The following is an 18,123-nucleotide window of genomic DNA, read 5'->3' on the forward strand; positions in this document are numbered from 1 at the left end:
CTGTGTGTAAAAGACTGCACTGCTGCTGTGAGGAATGAGATGCATATAAGACTTGATGCTTCTACTCAAGAGGGCATCATCGGTCTCTTGGGAGGAATTAGAGGAATGCAAAATAACTGAAAAACAACACAGCCTCTGAGAAACATTACCACACTTGGGGAAAAAAAAAGGTCAATGGAAGAAGGGAAGTAGAGACTGATCTTGCGTGAATGGAGGACCTGCTAGAAGGTGAATGGTTTGTATAAGACCCAAGCCTGGTTATGAGTGTGACATACAGAGTGAGGGGAAGGTCCAAGCAGAGGGATTAACAAAAGGCATGGGAGTGGGAACATCAGTCCACGTGCAGTTAAGCGGACTGGATGCAGCAGGAGATGAGACTATTACACTTCCAATGTTTCCACTCCCCCGCAAACTCCCCACCTGCTCACACATACTCTTCCTCCCACCTTAGTTCTGCCCTTTCCTGGAAGAGACAACAGCACATAAAACATCTCACAAATAGCCCTGTAATTATGCAACAACACTCTTAAAAGGTTTTAGGGTTGAGTCCAAGCTAGCTGTGAAAACTTGGGCACTTAAATTCTCCAACCTTCAACTGCCTCATCTTTGAATGGAGATAATATAGTAACATGGGTTTGTGCTAAGAAATTGTCAATATAATGTCTGATCTGGTTTCCACAGTACCTAGCCTCTGGTAAACACTCAGCAAATGGTTGTTCATCTAAATCTCTTTCATGATCATCTAATCCCACTAGAATTCAAATCCCATAAGGCTAGGGGCCACGTCTGTCTTGTTCAAGATGTAACCCCTAGGAAAACAATGCCCAGTACACAGAAGGCATGCAGTAAATGTCTACTGAATGAACAAATGAATCTATCAATCAATCATCAGCTTACAAGTCTACCACACTAGATGGTAAGGTGCTCAGAAACAGGGAACAAAAGTTACTTACGTTTGAATCCTTATTGTCTGGTGCAGAATCTGGCACAAAATACGTGCTCAATGTTGATGAATCATAAGACGGACCAACTGATACTTTTGAATGCCAGGCTGGTGAGTGTGAATTTTGGAATTATAGTGCGATCTGCCCAGTAGTTGGCATCCTAGAAAGTGTGGTGAAAGGTCAGGATAACAGAGGCTGCCACAGGAAATGAGAAAAAACCAAACAAGGAAAGAATAAAGAATGAAAGATAAAAGGAAGGGAATACTGCGGAAAGAACTGACAGCAAAGCAGGGATTTGAAATGAGTCCTGAAGAATCCTGATTAGCCGAGAGGAGTTAGAAAGTGACAACCTCAGATGCTGAAGTGTGCGTTATAAAACCACTCACCTTTTGATAAAAAGGTACACATCGAGTTTACTTTAAAAATCTCACTTCCCTTTTGAAGCTAAACTTTTTTTATTAAGTTGGTTTACATAAAACTTTCTCGGAATCTTTTCATTTACTTTATGTAGAATCATAACAGTATGAATAAATGGTAGAAAAAAGAAAATGTCGCTTCCCTGCTTCAACCCTTCAACAGTGTTCCACTGCTCTTAAAACGTAAGGCTCTGTCTGATCTGCCTCTAGCCCACTTCAACCGCAGGGAGGGAAGAAGGGAGGAATCTGCATTCAGTTTTCTCATTAAACGATAAGAGAGGGGCTCCCCTGGTGGCGCGGTGGTTAAGAGTCCGCCTGCCGATGCAGGGGACACGGGTTTGTGCCCCGGTCCGGGAAGAACCCACATGCCGCGGAGAGGCTGTGCCCGTGAGCCATGGCCGCTGGGCCTGTGGCGTCCGGAGCCTGTGCTCCGCAACGGGAGAGGCCACAACAGTGAGAGGCCCGCGTACCGCAAAAAAAAAAAAAAAAAAAAAAAAAGATAAGAGAAACACTGCTCAATGCTTCTCCAGGAAAAGATTCTTTGCCACAATAAAGTAGCTTTTAATCTGATGCTGTCCAATTCTTTTATATTTAGGAGTTCTCATCTATAAAACTAGGATAACACCAAACCACAGGAGTTCAAATGTACTGGCACATACTGTGTGCCAGGAACTGTGCTGAGTACTTCATCTGCACTGGCTTATTTTACCCTCCTATCTGCCTTAGAGAGTATTTTCTTCTTTTGGATGAGACCCAAGGCTCAGAGAAATTAAGCATCTGGACGAAAATCACATAATAACCAAGAGGTAGAGCCTTGATTTGACCCAAGGCAATCTGGATTAAGAATCCAGGATCCAGGATCTTACAACACTGGGGGCTGTAGGGTTTTAATGAGATTGCATGTGTGAAGACACCTAGTATGAAGCTGGGTACACAGCAAGGGCTTTCCTTCCCTTCCCTATTGATTATGTTCAAAAAGCCTGATACATAAAGCAAGTATTTCAGCCCTACGCCCAAACTAAATGGCATGATTCTTAATATACAAATCAATATTTAATCGCATCTACAAATTATTTTAAATATAATGCTTTTCAAGTAGGAATATCCTAACAGACTGTATGACTTCAAGATAATTTTCCCACAGGGGCTAATAAACTATTGAGTAAGATTCACTTTTATTTTGATAAGTAACTCAAAATCTTTAGGTGTAACTGCAGAACATTAAACGGATACAGTAATTTAGATGTCTTTGCTTCACATTATAAAGCTTCCTCTCTCCTTAAGGAGAACATTTAATCTCACAGTTTGTAAAGGAAAAGAATATATTCCAAAATAATAAAATCTAAAAATTGGAAAGCACATTATATTATCTAGTCCAGATAGGAAACTCTCAGCAAAGAAATGAAAGTGGCCCATCCAGTTTAAGGAGTTGTCCTGGGGTCAAATATCACAATGGAAGATGACAAAGCCATTTCCCTATTGCCAATTTGCAAATAAACCCTGATCTGACACGAACCTTTTGTTGGCTAAAAGGCATTTAGTCACTGGTCTCCCACCCTCCAGTGTGACTCAATAAGTCTATTTCCATTTTTAGTTTTTTTAAATGTGACTTGTATATAATTTCAGTTTTTCTGACTTAGACCATGCAAAGTATGGCTTGTTCATGTGTATCTGTTGGGTATAATTATCAGTAATTTTTTTAAACATCAAAGCCAGCCTCCCATGCAGTGCCACATCCACCCATGACATTTCTGACAATTGTGATCTTGCTTAGAAACCTCCATGGATGGGATGCTTTATACTCCTTATTCCCTCTGTCTCAGGCCTAATTGTAAGACAATCTTCCTTACATTGAAGCAGCACTGGCTCGGTGCCTGGCACCAAAGGGTCCTAGTACCAAGTCTTGTACCAACTCTTAGACTACCAAACAAAAAAAACCAACAAGGTTCCTATCAATTCCCTTTATTAGCCATTCTTTTCACTATTCATCAGATTTACGCTCAGTCACAATTTCCCCTTGTTTCTTCCCTATTCTGAGAGAGCAAATGGTTAGTAGCATGCTTGTACATTTAATCAATGAATTGTCTCTAACACAGTAAGTAAATTCAACTGATGCCTAGACAATAAACAAATCCAGTGGGTGCCCAGATAATTCTCTTTTTATCTTAAGTTCGTATATACCCTAACAGAGAGGGGACGGAGATTTAAAATCAGGTTGGGTTGACTCCAAAACAGCTTCATTATAACCGCTAAACATTTGTCTATCATGTCTATCATGTCATAATGAAAAAATTAAGTTTTTGCCTATAATTTCCTTGCATTTTTCTTTTTAAATAATAGTAACAACTGGGACTTCCCTGGTGGTCCAGTGGGTAAGACTCCTCTCTCCCAATGCAGGGGGCCTGGGTTGGATCCCCAGGCAGGGAACTAGATCCCGCATGCCGCAACTAAGACCCGGCACAGCCAAATAAATAAATGTTTTAAAAAACAGTAATAACTGATCATTTACTGTATGCCAAGTGGGCTCCTAAGCATTTTATGTATGTAACTCATTCACTCCTCACAAGTACTCTCTGAAATGGGTTCCTGTATTATCCTCATTTTACAGATGTGACAACAGTGAGACTCAGAAAATTAAACGGCTTGCCCAAGGTCACACAGCAGGTCAGTACAGGGTACGCCGCTTTCAGAGAGCGCAAGAGCAAAAGAACATAAATGGCTCTGCTGCAAATATAATTTAAAACATTTATGTGCAGGTAATACCTACTCAAAAACATTTTATATAAAATGTTTTTTTCTTAAATTCTGCTTAAAAACGGAACAAGTCTTTTTGGGGGGAATGCGTCCTCCCCACCATCTGCTTGGGGCTCTACCTGGTGCCCCTAGTCCCACACAGTGTGGGCACACCAAGGGGTCCTTCAGCAAGAGAGGAAGTTCTACCATAGAGTGGGGATACAGAATAAGAAATGACCACTGACAGAAGGGGTGAGAATGACCAAGAGGAACAGCTGGACACCTCGGAGAGCTCAAGGGGCATTTAATTAGCATGCTCCGGGGCTTAAGCACACAACTGAAGTTTAACTATTAGATGTACCTTCAAGAAATGAAATTAGCTTTGCAATTCAAGTTGCTCTGCCCAGAATTCTGTATTAATCCCTGACCTTGTTGGTCAAACTAACTGACTTAATTTTGCGCCAAGAGCCTAGCTGAATCCAAGCCCGATCCTACAACAGATTTGATCCACCAAAGATCTGTGACTAAAACACTCTTAGTCCACACAAGCTGTGGATGCAGCCCCTATCTTTCTGCTATTTCAATGCAGCCCAGCCAGAGCTGTTTCAGTTTTCAATTCTGTGTCTGCCTTAGGTTTACGTGAGGTACGTGAAGATTTATGGTGGCCACAAATTCCTATTTTCTCATTGTCTCTGAATTTAGCACAACAAAGTACAAGAACGGGCTCAGAAAAGTAACAGACTGGTTGGAAATTCCATCCAGAACAGTGAGGAGAACATGGCTCCCAAATTTCCAAAGATTCCAGTCGGCTGTGAGCGTAAAAGAGCAACAGCAAAGCAAGTACAATACTGTACACTTCGAGTGTCTACTTCAAAGTCGTATGTGTACTAAGCTCTGTACACTGGCTGATGACACCGTGCAAGTAATTTAACCTCCGTGTGCCTCCACTTCCTCATCAGGGCCTGGCTCCTGGTAAGCACTCAATAAATTATAGCTACAACTATTATTACTGTAACTGGCTTTCTCCAAATTTTCTAGAAGAGTCTGCATTTCCAGAAGACATGGACTGAAAACAAGCCAACATATCTATTACCAGGCACCAATACTCAAAGACATTTAAGAGATTTACAAATCTTTGTAATATGCGGTGTATTCAGCTCACGTGCATAGGATTTTAAAATGAAATTGGAACATCAGTACCACGTGCTTACTACCCTCTCTTGCTAATTAGTATTTTTTAAAAGCACGTGTCTGGGAATTCCCTGGCGGTTCAGTGGTGAGGACCTCGCGCTTTCACTGCCAAGGGCCCAGGTTCAATACCTGGTTGGGGAATTAAGATCCCACAAGCTGCGTGGCATGGCAAAAAAAAAATGTAAAAGTGTGCGTCTTATTTTTAAATATTTTGTTACCAACACCTCAACCCTTGACCATCTACTTGTTACGTGAATTATCTCTGATGCTCTTGGATCCATACTTAGCTTCAACTCCTGAATTTTTATGCAGACGTCAAGACTTTGTCAGACAAATTAAAAAAAATTTTTTTAACATCTTTTTCAGAGTATAATTGCTTTACAATGCTGTGTTAGTTTCTGCTGTATAACAAAGTGAATCAGCCATATACATACACATGTCCCCACATCCCCTCCCTCTTGAGCCTCCCTCCCATCCTCCCTATCCCACCCCTCTAGGTCATCGCAAAGCACAGAGCAGATCTCCCTGTGCTATGTGGCTGCTTCCCACCAGCCAACTATTTTACATTCGGTAGTGCATGTACGTCAATGCTACTCTCACTTCGCCCCAGCTTCACCATCCCACCCCATGTCATCAAGTCCATTCTCTATGTCTACCTCTTTATTCCTGCCCTGCAACTAGGTTCATCAGTACCTTTTTTTTTTTCTTTTGGTTCCATATACTTGCATTAGCATATGGTATTTGTTTTTCTCTTTCTGACTTTCTTCACTCTGTATGACAGACTCTAGGTCCATCCACCTCACTACAAATAACTCAATTTCATTTCTTTTTATGGCTGAGTAATATTCCATTGTATATATGTGCCACATCTTCTTTATCCATTCATCTGTCGATGGACATCTGGGTTGGTTCCATGTCCTGGCTATCGTAAATAGCGCTGCCATGAACATTGTGGTGCATGTCTCTTTTTGAATTATGGTTTTCTCAGGGTATATGCCCAGTAGTGGGATTGCTGGGTCATATGGTAGTTCTACTTTTAGTTTTTTAAGGAACCTCCATACTGTTTTCCATAGTGGTTGTATCAATTTACATTCCCACCAACAGTATAGGAGGGTTCCCTTTACATCACACCCATTCCAGCATTTATTGTTTCTAGCTATTTTGATAACGGCATTCTGAGGTGATACCTCATTGTAGTTTTGATTTGCATTTCTCTAATGATTAGTGATGTTGAGCATCTTTTCATGTGCCTCTTGGCCATCTGTATGTCTTCCTTGGTGAAATGTCCATTTAGGTCTTCTGCCCATTTTTTAACTGGATTGTTTGTTTTTTTGATATTGAGCTCCATGAGCTGTTTGTATATTTTGAAGATTAATCCTTTGTCTGTTGTTTCATTTGCAAATATTTTCTCCTATGGGAGTGTTCCTCCCTTTGCTATATTTTGGAAGAATCTGAGAAGCATAGGTGTTAGCTCTGCTCTAAATGTTTGATAGAATTCGCCTGTGAAGCCACCTGGTCCTGGGCTTTTGTTTGTTGGAAGATTTTTAATCACAGTTAAAAATCTTGGTATCTACCCATTGGGGGAAAGCAGGGTGGTTTCGGAAAAAAAAAAAAAATCACAGAATGTCAGAATTGAAAATGACCTCCTAGTCCAATCCCTGATTTTACAAAAAATGATAGTGAAGTTGAGAATAACTAGTCCAAGCACCTTGGCCAGGAGAGTGCAGCCAAGGCAGGGCCAGAGCTCAGATCTCCTGATTCCTGGCCCCTGTGCGGCACAGTCCACTGTGCAGGGACGTGGCTTCTGATCACTATGCAAATAATGGTAGAGACCCATCTCAAGCTCAGGAAACCACTTTCTATCATTTCGGGAAAGAGCTTAACTTCCCAGGTTTCATCTAGTTTCATAGAAGATAATACCCCAGAATTTCAGCTGGCTGACTTAAGGGATTCCCAGAAGCTTTACCGCTGAGTATTCTATCACAACCATCATGAATTCAAATGAGCCATTGAGGGGTTTTGGATTCCTGAGTCTCACAGTCAAGGTAAAGGCATGGATTTAAACTTCGTGGAAGGAACAAAAACTGTTATCACTTGCAGAATACTCATTTTCACTAAGATGTTTTCACTGCAAAGGTTGTATTTCTCGGGACTAAAAACTCTAGAGATAAGAGCAGGCTGAGATGAGTTGATGGGGAGTGATGGATATGCAAAAAGAGAGCAGCTACTATTATAAGTTGTTAAAAATCAGAATCCTGGTAATATTCTCATGGCATCTAATGAATAAACATCAAGTAAATCAATCTATTTGAGCACTCAAGAGTGGGATTAAAAAGTATTATCGGGCTTCCCTGGTGGCGCAGTGGTTGAGAGTCCGCCTGCCGATGCAGGGGACGCGGGTTCGTGCCCCGGTCCGGGAGGATCCCACGTGCCGCGAAGCGGCTGGGCCCGTGAGCCATGGCCGCTGAGCCTGCACATCCGGGGCATGTGCTCCACAACGGGAGAGGCCACGGCAGTGAGAGGCCCGCGTACAAAAAAAAAAAAAAAAAAAAAGTATTATCAACAGATTTAAATTGAAAGCTGGGAAATAAGAGGGACAGAACATATTTCATCAGTTCTTCAAGTGATTCAAGTAATGAAAAGAATCTTGAAAGAATTCACATAATCAAGCAGGAAATAGAAGTCTCTAATATATAGTCAGCAGAACATTACACTAGTGTTCTTTTTTTTTTTTTTCTTTGCGGTACACGGACCTCTCACTGTTGTGTCCTCTCCCGTTGCGGTGCACAGGCTCTGGACGCTCAGGCTCAGCAGCCATGGCTCACGGGCCCAGCCGGTCCGCGGCATGTGGGATCTTCCCGGACCAGGGCACGAACCCATGTGCCTTGCATCGGCAGGCGGACTCTCAACCACTGCGCCACCAGGGAAGCCCCTACACTAGTGTTCTTATGTCATCTTTGTTTATTCTTTTGAATAACAGTTTTATTTGCTCGTTTCCCCTACCTTGGAATTATTACTGGGTTTTGAAATGTCCACTCTTTTTAGGGCTGTGACTGCGATGCCTATGTGGACACTATATAGTCAATTCATAGATAAGGAATTGAGCAGTTCAGGGCAACTAGCCCAAGGTACCACAATTAAAACCTTGGAGGAGGACTGAGGTCACACAACTAGTTAATGACAGAAGCATTAACTTTCACTGTCTTTGGAGTAAGAATCAGAAGACTGGAGCTAACAACTTCATTTCTTCTTCACAACAATCCCATGAGGATGGACTAATTAGCCCTGCTTTCCTAGTGACAAATGCAAGTTCCTAAGAGGTTGTGATTCATTCAAGTCATACAGCAAGAAAGCTGATAATACCCAGAGCCAGCTGGTGGTGGAAGCTACAAATGGGTAGAATTCTTCTGGAAGTAAACTGGCGTTACACATCAAAGTTCTTTAAAATGTGCATACTCGTTAGCCTAGGAAGTGATCAGAAATATACACAAATATTTACATTCATGGATTTACTATAATATTATCTATAATAGTGAAAAAAATAGAAAACAACAATAAGAGCTATCATGCCAGTGGAATATTATGAAAGCATCAAAAATCATGTTTTCAAGGAATGTGTAATGACACAGAAAAATGTTCACAGTATGTCCATAAATGACAAGGTCGGGCTAAATAAACAGAACAATTCCAATTTTGTTATTCAAAAAAAAAATACATATACATACATATGCAAACATACACAAGGACATATGGAAGGATCTATATCAAAATGTTAAATGCAGATACAACAAGTAATAAAATTATGGACCTAAAACATGATTAGAAAAATAATTTTTAAAGAAACGAAACCTTACCCATACTGCTGCTATGTAAAATTTTTGTTTGGATAAATATTTAAAAGCCTATTTACTTAAAAAGTATACTTCTTATTAGAGAATTTCTCTTAATACTAGTGATTATTTAAGTTTTTCTATGTGCCAGGCATATTTCATATATATGCCCTCACATAACCCTTAAAATAACCCTGTGAAAGATTATTATCACTCCATTTTAGAGGTGAGAAATGTGAGGGTCCAAGATGTGAGACGTGACATCTGGGAAACAAGAAAACCAGATCATGTACCAAGGGGCACTTCTCTAAAGCTTCACATTTGTTAAGCACACAGGCAAAACCTCGTTTCACACCGAATAATCTTTCTAAAGGCAGAACATACGAGGCCTTTAGTTCAGGAGTTGGCATGTGGAAGATGATGAACAGGATGTCTATAACTTGCTTCCAAGTATTTCAGCGTGCGCAGCATGTTATGGTGCATGTGTTAGCTCAAGTTATACACCGGGTAGTAAGTTGCCCTAATGTAGGCTTCACGCTCCAGGCGTTGGCTATGGGCATTGTAATCAGCAATCTTCACTCCACAGAAACCTCAGTTGTCTTTATCAGCAACCACCAGAGGCTTTGATAATTAGCATAAGTAATGTTAAAATAGTGAATTTTCACTGGCTTGCTCACTAGCATAATGGATATTAGCAATGGACTCTCATTACCTCAATTAGGAGAACTTAAGATATGGAGATTAGCTCAAAATTCTAGAGTGACGCTCATCCTTGCAATGAGGATTTAAGACTAGTTAGCAATGCCTTCACCTGCCAACTTTAGGGAAGGCACCCACAGTTTATGACTAAATAGCCCTGTAGCCAGACACTGGACTGAAGATTCTGGCTACCTGATGCTATCTGTAAAATAGCTGAATCTTGCCTTTGGAATATCATCAGCTCTGCCTGCAGAGAACGAAGCACCCAGAAGGATGGAGATGTAATCAAACTTACAGAACAGGAAGCTACTTTGGGTGTCCTTGTAAATGATTAACAAAGCATCTGTATGTGTTGCAGAACTTTTTCATAAGCTGGTAGTGAGGTTATGAGGGTGTAGCTGACCCTCACCATTCCCAATAGGTACCAAAAAGACGTTAACAGCTCTACATACGACCTGGCATATACCCATCTGCTTAGGTCAGTACGACGGGCAATTCCGACACTGCTCCTAGTATTCCTGACCTCTTGGTATTTATGCCCTTGTGTAACCCCTTCCCTTGACTGTGGGCTACACCTGGTGACTTGCTCCTAATGAACAGAATACAGAAAATAAAGGGATGTCACTGCTGTGATTAGGAAACAAAAAAACTACGGCTTTTGCCCTGCTTGCACCCTCTTGCCCTCCCTCTTGCTTGCTGCCATGTTGTGAGATGCTGTATAGAAAGGCCCACATAGCAAGGAACCAAGGGAGGCCAGCAGAGTCCTACCAGCAACGACGTGAGTGTTTGGAACTGAATCCTCTCCATTGAGCCTTCAGATGAGATCGCAGCCCCAGCCAACAACTTGATTACATCCTTGTGCAACCATAAGGCTGAGCACCCAACTAAGCCATGCCAGACTCCTGACCCACAGAAACTGAGAGACGATGAACGTGTGCTGTTGCAAGCTGTGGAGTGTTGGGGTAGTCTGTTACACAGCAACAGATAACTAATACAGTTAGTTTAAAAAAATGATGCAACAGATTTTTCCAATGCCCATTTGGACTACATATATAGTACCTGAATATACTATACTATATACATATAGCATATAGTGTGTATGTGTGTATATATCCATATATCCACATACATGCATCCAATATATATACACACACACAACATACATATATATACACTAGTACACATATATACATACTAGTATATATACAAGAGCAGTATCTTCTGCCTCAAAGAATTATCTTCCACTATTAAAATGGATTTCATAAGGCTCAAATAAGCACACACCCTAAGGAAGCAGCATATTCAGATCTCTTTAGCCATAACATGTCTAGGCCAGACCTTCTTTAAAAAGATGCACGAGTTGTTTGACTTGCCCACATTGTTTCAGTGACAAATATTTCACATGCTGTTGAATTCAATCTCTTTCTGCTTCAGCCTCCCAATCAACACAATAAGAATAATGATGGAACCAATAATGGGGCCTTGCCAGGAGAGTGGCTGAAATAACAAATTATTTTATCACACATTGAAAATGTATTTCATAAACTTAAAAAAAAAATATCTCTGTGTGAGTACATAATGAAGGCCCTGCATTTCCGCAGCATTTGTAGTCATCCCGAAGTACTCAGACAACTGGACTAAAAAAAGAACACTTGCATGACAAGACTGTTATCACCCATATTATCTCCTGCACCTCTCCCAGAAAAGTAAAATGTGGGATTTACAAGAACCACATGGGAGTTCACCAAATAGTTCTTTTGATTTTTGTTTGGAATTTGGGGGGTGGTAGGGGAGTGGGGGATGAACTGGTGATTGTTTTGTTTTGATTTGGAGAGATGGAGACAAAAGCTACAAAAGACAGTTACACCCAATGCAGTATAAAGCACGCTTTCTCAGTGGGGACAATACTGAAACCAGATGACAATTTGTTCATGGAAGTGAAAAATACCTTGCACTTTTTATGTATATAGCAAAGATATAATACAGTGTATAAACAGATAATTAGGATATTTATCATAATTATAGGATAATACTATAGGATATCAGTATTAACATTGGGTGGGGGGGACAATTAGGAAAAAAGTCTACAAAGGATCCTTAGTTGGGGGGTGATAATGGAAAAAAGACTAAGAAACGCTGGCCTGAGGGTTGCCTTCCCAGAATTGGGGAGCACCTGCAGAGCCATGTCTGCCCCAGGTAATATCCTGATCTCTGTTTCCTGTTCTGAGGATCCCTGAGGTTAGACTTGGCTGGTGTGGGTTACAACCAGCTCTGCTTCACAGTTGCTGGCCATTCCCCTAGGCTGCAGAAATGTGTATGAAGCCTTACATGTTTCCCAGATTTCCACCAATCCCTATTTTCCTTCAGATCTTCCTCTGTTTCCTTAGTCAGTTTTTTGAGTGCTTGCTTACCTGGAGGCATATGTATCTGTATGTATATGGCAAAATATGTATTTGACAACTAGCATACTACTTGTCCACAGTAGGAGAAAAATACACAGTAATGATACTGTCCATTGCTGTCATGGACAAAGATAGACAGCTATCTCAAAAAGAAACTTTTAGGAAGTTTCCTTGAAAAATTAAACACAGAATTACCATATAATCCAGCAAAGAACTGAAAGCAGAGATTTAAACAGATATTTATTCACCTTTGTTCGCAGTAGCAATGTTTTGTGTCAGAAAGGCCCCCGAATTGCAAGTCACCTCAAAGTGGTAAAGGGAAAAGAGAAAAGCAGTTGAACAAGCCCCCAGAGGAACAAAATCAGAAGTGATCCTGAAACAGGAGGGAAGGGGGCAGGGCACAACCCTTAAAAGAATGACAGCCGTAGGACATGACAAAAACTGGTGAGAACTAACTAGGTCCAAGATGGCAGAAGATTCGACTTCCAGTAGACCTTGAGCCTCAGGATACGCTCACTGTAACACATCAGCACGTTAAATGACAAACCCACAGGCGCCATGACAGTTCCAAGGCCGACCATAAAAGGTCAAAAAGTGGGCCATGGTCCAATTCCCCACTCCTTCCCCATAACAGCTGAAATACTCCTACCACTCATTAGCCTATGAAATTATCCACCCCTATAAACACTGACAACCCCGTACCCTGGTCCCTCTCACCTTCTGAGACGGCCCACACTCTGTCTGTGGAGCACGTTTCTCTCAAATAAATCCACTTCTTACCTATCACTTTGTCTCTCACTGAATTCTTTCTGTGACAAGAATCAAGAACCTGAGTTTCATTAAGTCCTGAGACCAGGTGTGCGATCTCAATTAAAAGACCGTGGGTTCAACGTTCATTGCAGCTCTACTTACAATAGCCAGGACATGGAAGCAACCTAAGTGCCCATCGACAGATGAATGGATAAAGATGTGGCACATATATACAATGGAATATTACTCAGCCATAAAAAGAAACAAAATTGAGTCATTTGTAGTGAGGTGGATGGACCTAGAGTCTGTCATACAGAGTAAGTCAGAAAGAGAAAAACAAATACCGTATGCTAACACATATATATGGAATCTAAAGAAAAAAAAAAGTATGACAAACCTAGGTGCAGGACAGGAATAAAGACACAGACGTAGAGAATGGACTTGAGGACATGGGGAGGGGGAAGGGTAAGCTAGGAAGAAGTAAGAGGGTGGCATGGACATATATACACTACCAAATGTAAAACAGATAGCTAGTGGGAAGCAGCCACATAGCACAGGGAGATCAGCTCGGTGCTTTGTGACCACCTAGCGGGGTGGATTAGGGAGGGAGGCAGGGAGATGCAAGAGGGAGGAGATATGGGGATATATGTATATGTATAACTGATTCACTTTGTTATACAGCAGAAACTAACACACCATTGTAAAGTAATTATACTCCAATAAAGATGTTTAAAAAATAAATAAATAAGAAGGCATTCCATAACATCTCAAGATTAATCTCCTTCTCTCCCATGGTCACATAGGGCACAATTAAAATCATTAAAGTAGAATGCATATATCCAAAAAAAAAAAAAAATGACCGTGGGTTCAAGTCCCAGTCTGGGTTGCACACTTTCAATCTCACCTTGGGGGTCCACATCTAGGACTAGGTTTTAATTTATACACACAGATATAGATATATAGATATATATAGATAGATAGATATGTACTTAGTGAGCACCTAGTTTTTCTTTTTCTGGGAAAAAAACAGCTCCCACCTTCACCACTGTTACCATGACTATTAGCCTCAAGCTCTAACCTGCCCTCTTCCTGGAAGGAAGGGAAGTGTTATATTGTCTTATAGGAAACCGCCAGAACAGAAAAACAAGAAGCCACCAGAATCGGTTAGAACGAATCAAATCCAAGAAGGTGGAAGACCTGACCTCCAGCAGACCCTGAGCCTCATTATATGCTCATGATAACAATATCATGCTGAATGACACACCTACCAGTGCCATGACAGGAAGTACCGGACCACAGAAGGAAGAAAAAGAAGTGGCACCCAGTTGCAGGAAGAACCCTGCCTTTTCCCAGAAAACCAATGCATATGTACCCACCACCACCATTAACCCTGCCTTTAAAAATCTCACCTTGATCAACTCCCCACCCCCAGAAGTTGATTTGCGAACTGATTTCCTGCTTCTCCAGTCTCTGGCCATTGAATAAAATTTGTGCTGTTTCAGTCACAGCATCGTTTCATTATTGGCTGTCTGAATCCAAATGGAAAAAGAACCTTAGCCACCACCGAGGCAGGGGGCTTCTGCTGAGCTATGGTCCAATGATCAATCTGGTAACATCCCCACTAAAGAGCCTCAGGGATAAAGTTCTAAACTGAAAATAAAGTCACCTAAAACACTCTAATGATGACTTCTACAGAAACCACTTAATCAGGCTTAGCTGTGAAGGTTTATCAGGAAGTCAGGCTGATACCGGAAAACATCACCACTTGGGTAAAAGATAAAAGATACTTAAGCATGAGTGGCTGCTAAAATTGAAAAGCTAACTAATTAAGCCTCTTTAAAAAAAAAAAAAAGTAAAGTCAGAAAAGGCAAAAGGTAGCAGGAAAAATATTTTCTTCCTTCTGAGCATAAATAAGTGGGAATTCAGAGGAATCACTGGATTACTCACTTTAAAAATTTAGTCACTTGATGATTTCCAGATAAGTCACCAGAACCAGCTGTGGACCTTGCTGTGCATTCTATTTCCTTTTTACTCATGTCCATGTTAGGTACTGAGCACTGTCCTAGGTACTATGGTTGGGGGGACTGGGTGTAAGATGAATGAAACTGTCACTCTGTCATCAAGAGCCTAGTACTACTGTTAAGACCATGCCAGAAAACTTTAGGAGTATTTACCCATTCTACCACCCCTTTCCCTGGGAACTAACACCCTAACACTGATCCACGTAGTTGTGACATAGGATTAGCCATATTTACACAACCTGGCTTCACCCCTCCTAGCTATGTTTGACCTATGGAAGGCCACTGAGAGTTCCTTCCAGAGAATTTGGAAAGGAAGAAATAAGCAGTCTCCCTGTTGGCCAGAAATCTACATAACGGTACACTTGGACTGCGGAGGCCCACGTCGCACTATACAGCCTGTGAAGCAGAGAAAGCCAGACTGCATAAGAAGAGAATAAAGCCGATGCATATTCGTATGGACAAGTGCTAAAGAAGGAATACCACCTGGGTTCCTGGCAGCTCTCAGTTCCAGGGCAGACCATTCTGAAGCCTGCCAGTCTCACCACCCTCGTAGCTCTGTATCAAGCTAGCCTAAGGTAGTTTCTGTTATTTGCCACCAGAGAGCCCTAATAAATACAGAGAGAGTAGGACCACAACACAAATCCATCTAAAGCACAACACGATGCTGAGTTGGCTAGCATTCTGCTTCATTCACCTGAACACATCTTGAACAGTGAGTGGCACAGTAAGTGATCAAAGATGGGGGTGTGAGTCCAGTCTCCACCCTTTGCCAGTCCTGTGACCTTGAGTAAATCCATTTAGCCCACACTCAACACAGTGCCTCCCACAAAGCGGGTACTCAAAATATACCTGCAAGAGGAAGGACTCTGGGCAAGTAGCTACCTACAGACTGGGTGCACTTACCTCTTCAAGACATTTCTCATCAATAAAATGGGAATAATAGTGTCTCTTTATGTATCTCACAGAATCAGAATGTACACGATCACTGTGTGATTAAAAGTCACTAAAAGGTTCAGAATGATGGGCAGGTCAGAGACCCACTCGGATTAAACAAACAATATTTATTTATCTAAAGCAAGGGCTGGCAAGCTATAGCCCACAGGCCAAATCCAGCCACCACCTGTGTTTGTATGGTCCACAAGATAACAATGGTTTTTACAAATGAACATTTGCAACCAATATGATGGTAGGGAATACTAATTTTTCACCCCAACTCAGGTAAATGTTATCTCCCCCTAAAAAAGAATTCCGCTCTTTTAAGAATTATATACTTAGTAGACTTTTATTGTAAAAACTATACTCAATTACTATTATTATAATTTTAATTTTGTCAGTAAAAAATGTGTGCACATTTGGTTCTCTCTTGTTACAAAGCACCTACACAGTATCTTGATTTTGCCTATTGGCCCACAAAGTCTAACAAATTTACTATCTGGCTCTTTACCGAAAAACTTTGCCACTTTTAATCTCAACAATGTCCCTGGGAATTCCCTGGTGGTCCAGTGGTTAGGACTCTGATGTCCACTGCAAAGATTACAGTTCAATCCCTGGTTGGGGTACTAGGATCCTGCAAGCCACGTGGTACACCCATAAATAAATAAATAAACAAACAAACAATGTCCAAGAAGTCAACTCAGTCAGGGACATAGAACCAAAGTTACCTTCTCATCAGCACTATTATTTTTAGAGTGCAATTTTGCAGATGGGGCTGTTTACAAATGCATATTTTGCAAGATAGCAGGGTAAACCCGCAATAATGTCTGAGTAAGTGACAGTCACATCAGACCTTGCAGAAGCTCAACTATCCACTTCAAGCCCGGGCTTACACAGGCAGGGCCAGCCTGGTGATGTGCTCACCAGGGTCAGGAACACATCATCAATCTAGATAGTATGTCTATGGAGTACAGTACAGTACCAAATATTCATCCATCACCCTCAGCCTCCCAGATTAACACACTGTGGTCGAGGTTCATTCTTGAACCTAGATCTGTAAAACGAGAACCAATGTCTATTACCCATAAAATCTCTAAGGTCATAACGATAGTTCTTTAGACCAGCCATTAAGCCTGTCCCACAAAACAAAACTAGGTAACATGCATCATACCTGAGTAAACCCTGGAAATAAGTGATTATGTTCACCAACATAATTAATAACAATAATAATGACAAATAATTTTTAAATATAATAAATAAAACAAATACTAATAAAATAATTTAAAAATATTTTGGAACACCTACAATAGGCATATAAAGGTGCATAAGAAATGGACTTTCCTAGGCAAGAAAACAGGATATATGAGTCTCTTATGTAATACTATATAAAACAGATGAAAAAAAGAATAGCACTACTTAAAACACAGGGTTAACACAGGACCTTAGAACTTCAAGGTGGCCTCTGAATAACACTCATGGAAGCCTAAGCTCCCACAAGTATAGAGCTTGAAAACCACAATAAAAGATAATCAGCAGCTCCAGAGCTCTGTGTCTTCTTTGTCCAGAATATCAGGACAACAATAACAGCTATTTCCAAGGTTTGTGAGCATTAAATGAATTGATGATTAAATATTCTTTTTAGTGAGTAGCACATGGTAAGTGCTACTCCATAAATATTAGCTATTAGTATCTTTTTTACTAAATAGCTGTCATCACATTGTATATACAGTAAATATAATTATTCATTCTGATTATTTCTCTTTATTAGACTATACGTATTCCCATATTATCACATATTCTTCATTGGCATGCTTTTAACTTAATGAGCCACAAATGGCACTTTAGTTTTACTCTGATTTGGATTTATGTAATAATTAGTGAGGGTAATTATCTTTGCATATATTTATTAATTGTATATTTTTCTTGTTTTGTCTGTTTATGAGCCTTGTTCAAGAACCCAGTGGGAATCTCCATGGTTTCTTAAAATTAATGTTGGTTCAAAGTGAAAAGAAGCTTACCTTCTGGGCACCCTGTCTTAAAAATGTGCTGGCAAAAGTTTCCAAAACGCAGTTGAGAAAACCAGCCCCTGTGATTGAAATCCTGCCTTTTTGAATGAACTCTGTCCTGCAAAAAACAAAAATATACATCTTTGTAACACAACATTGTAAAGCAACTATACTCCAATAAAAATTAAAATATATATA

General features: G+C 40.7%; 1 protein-coding gene across 1 annotated transcript in view; it reads right to left on the bottom strand.

Moving 5' to 3' along the window:
* PRELID2 (PRELI domain containing 2) overlaps positions 1 to 18,123 on the bottom strand; it is an 81,593-nt gene that overhangs the window by 12,889 nt on the left and 50,581 nt on the right. The window contains exon 5 of the mRNA XM_024752473.1: positions 17,938 to 18,043. Within this exon, the coding sequence (XP_024608241.1) occupies positions 17,938 to 18,043 (106 nt within the window). The remainder of the gene's footprint in view (positions 1 to 17,937; positions 18,044 to 18,123) is intronic.

This window comes from Neophocaena asiaeorientalis, unplaced genomic scaffold (genome assembly GCF_003031525.2).
Source record: "Neophocaena asiaeorientalis asiaeorientalis breed wild unplaced genomic scaffold, Neophocaena_asiaeorientalis_V1.1 scaffold204, whole genome shotgun sequence".
NCBI lineage: Eukaryota > Metazoa > Chordata > Mammalia > Artiodactyla > Phocoenidae > Neophocaena > Neophocaena asiaeorientalis.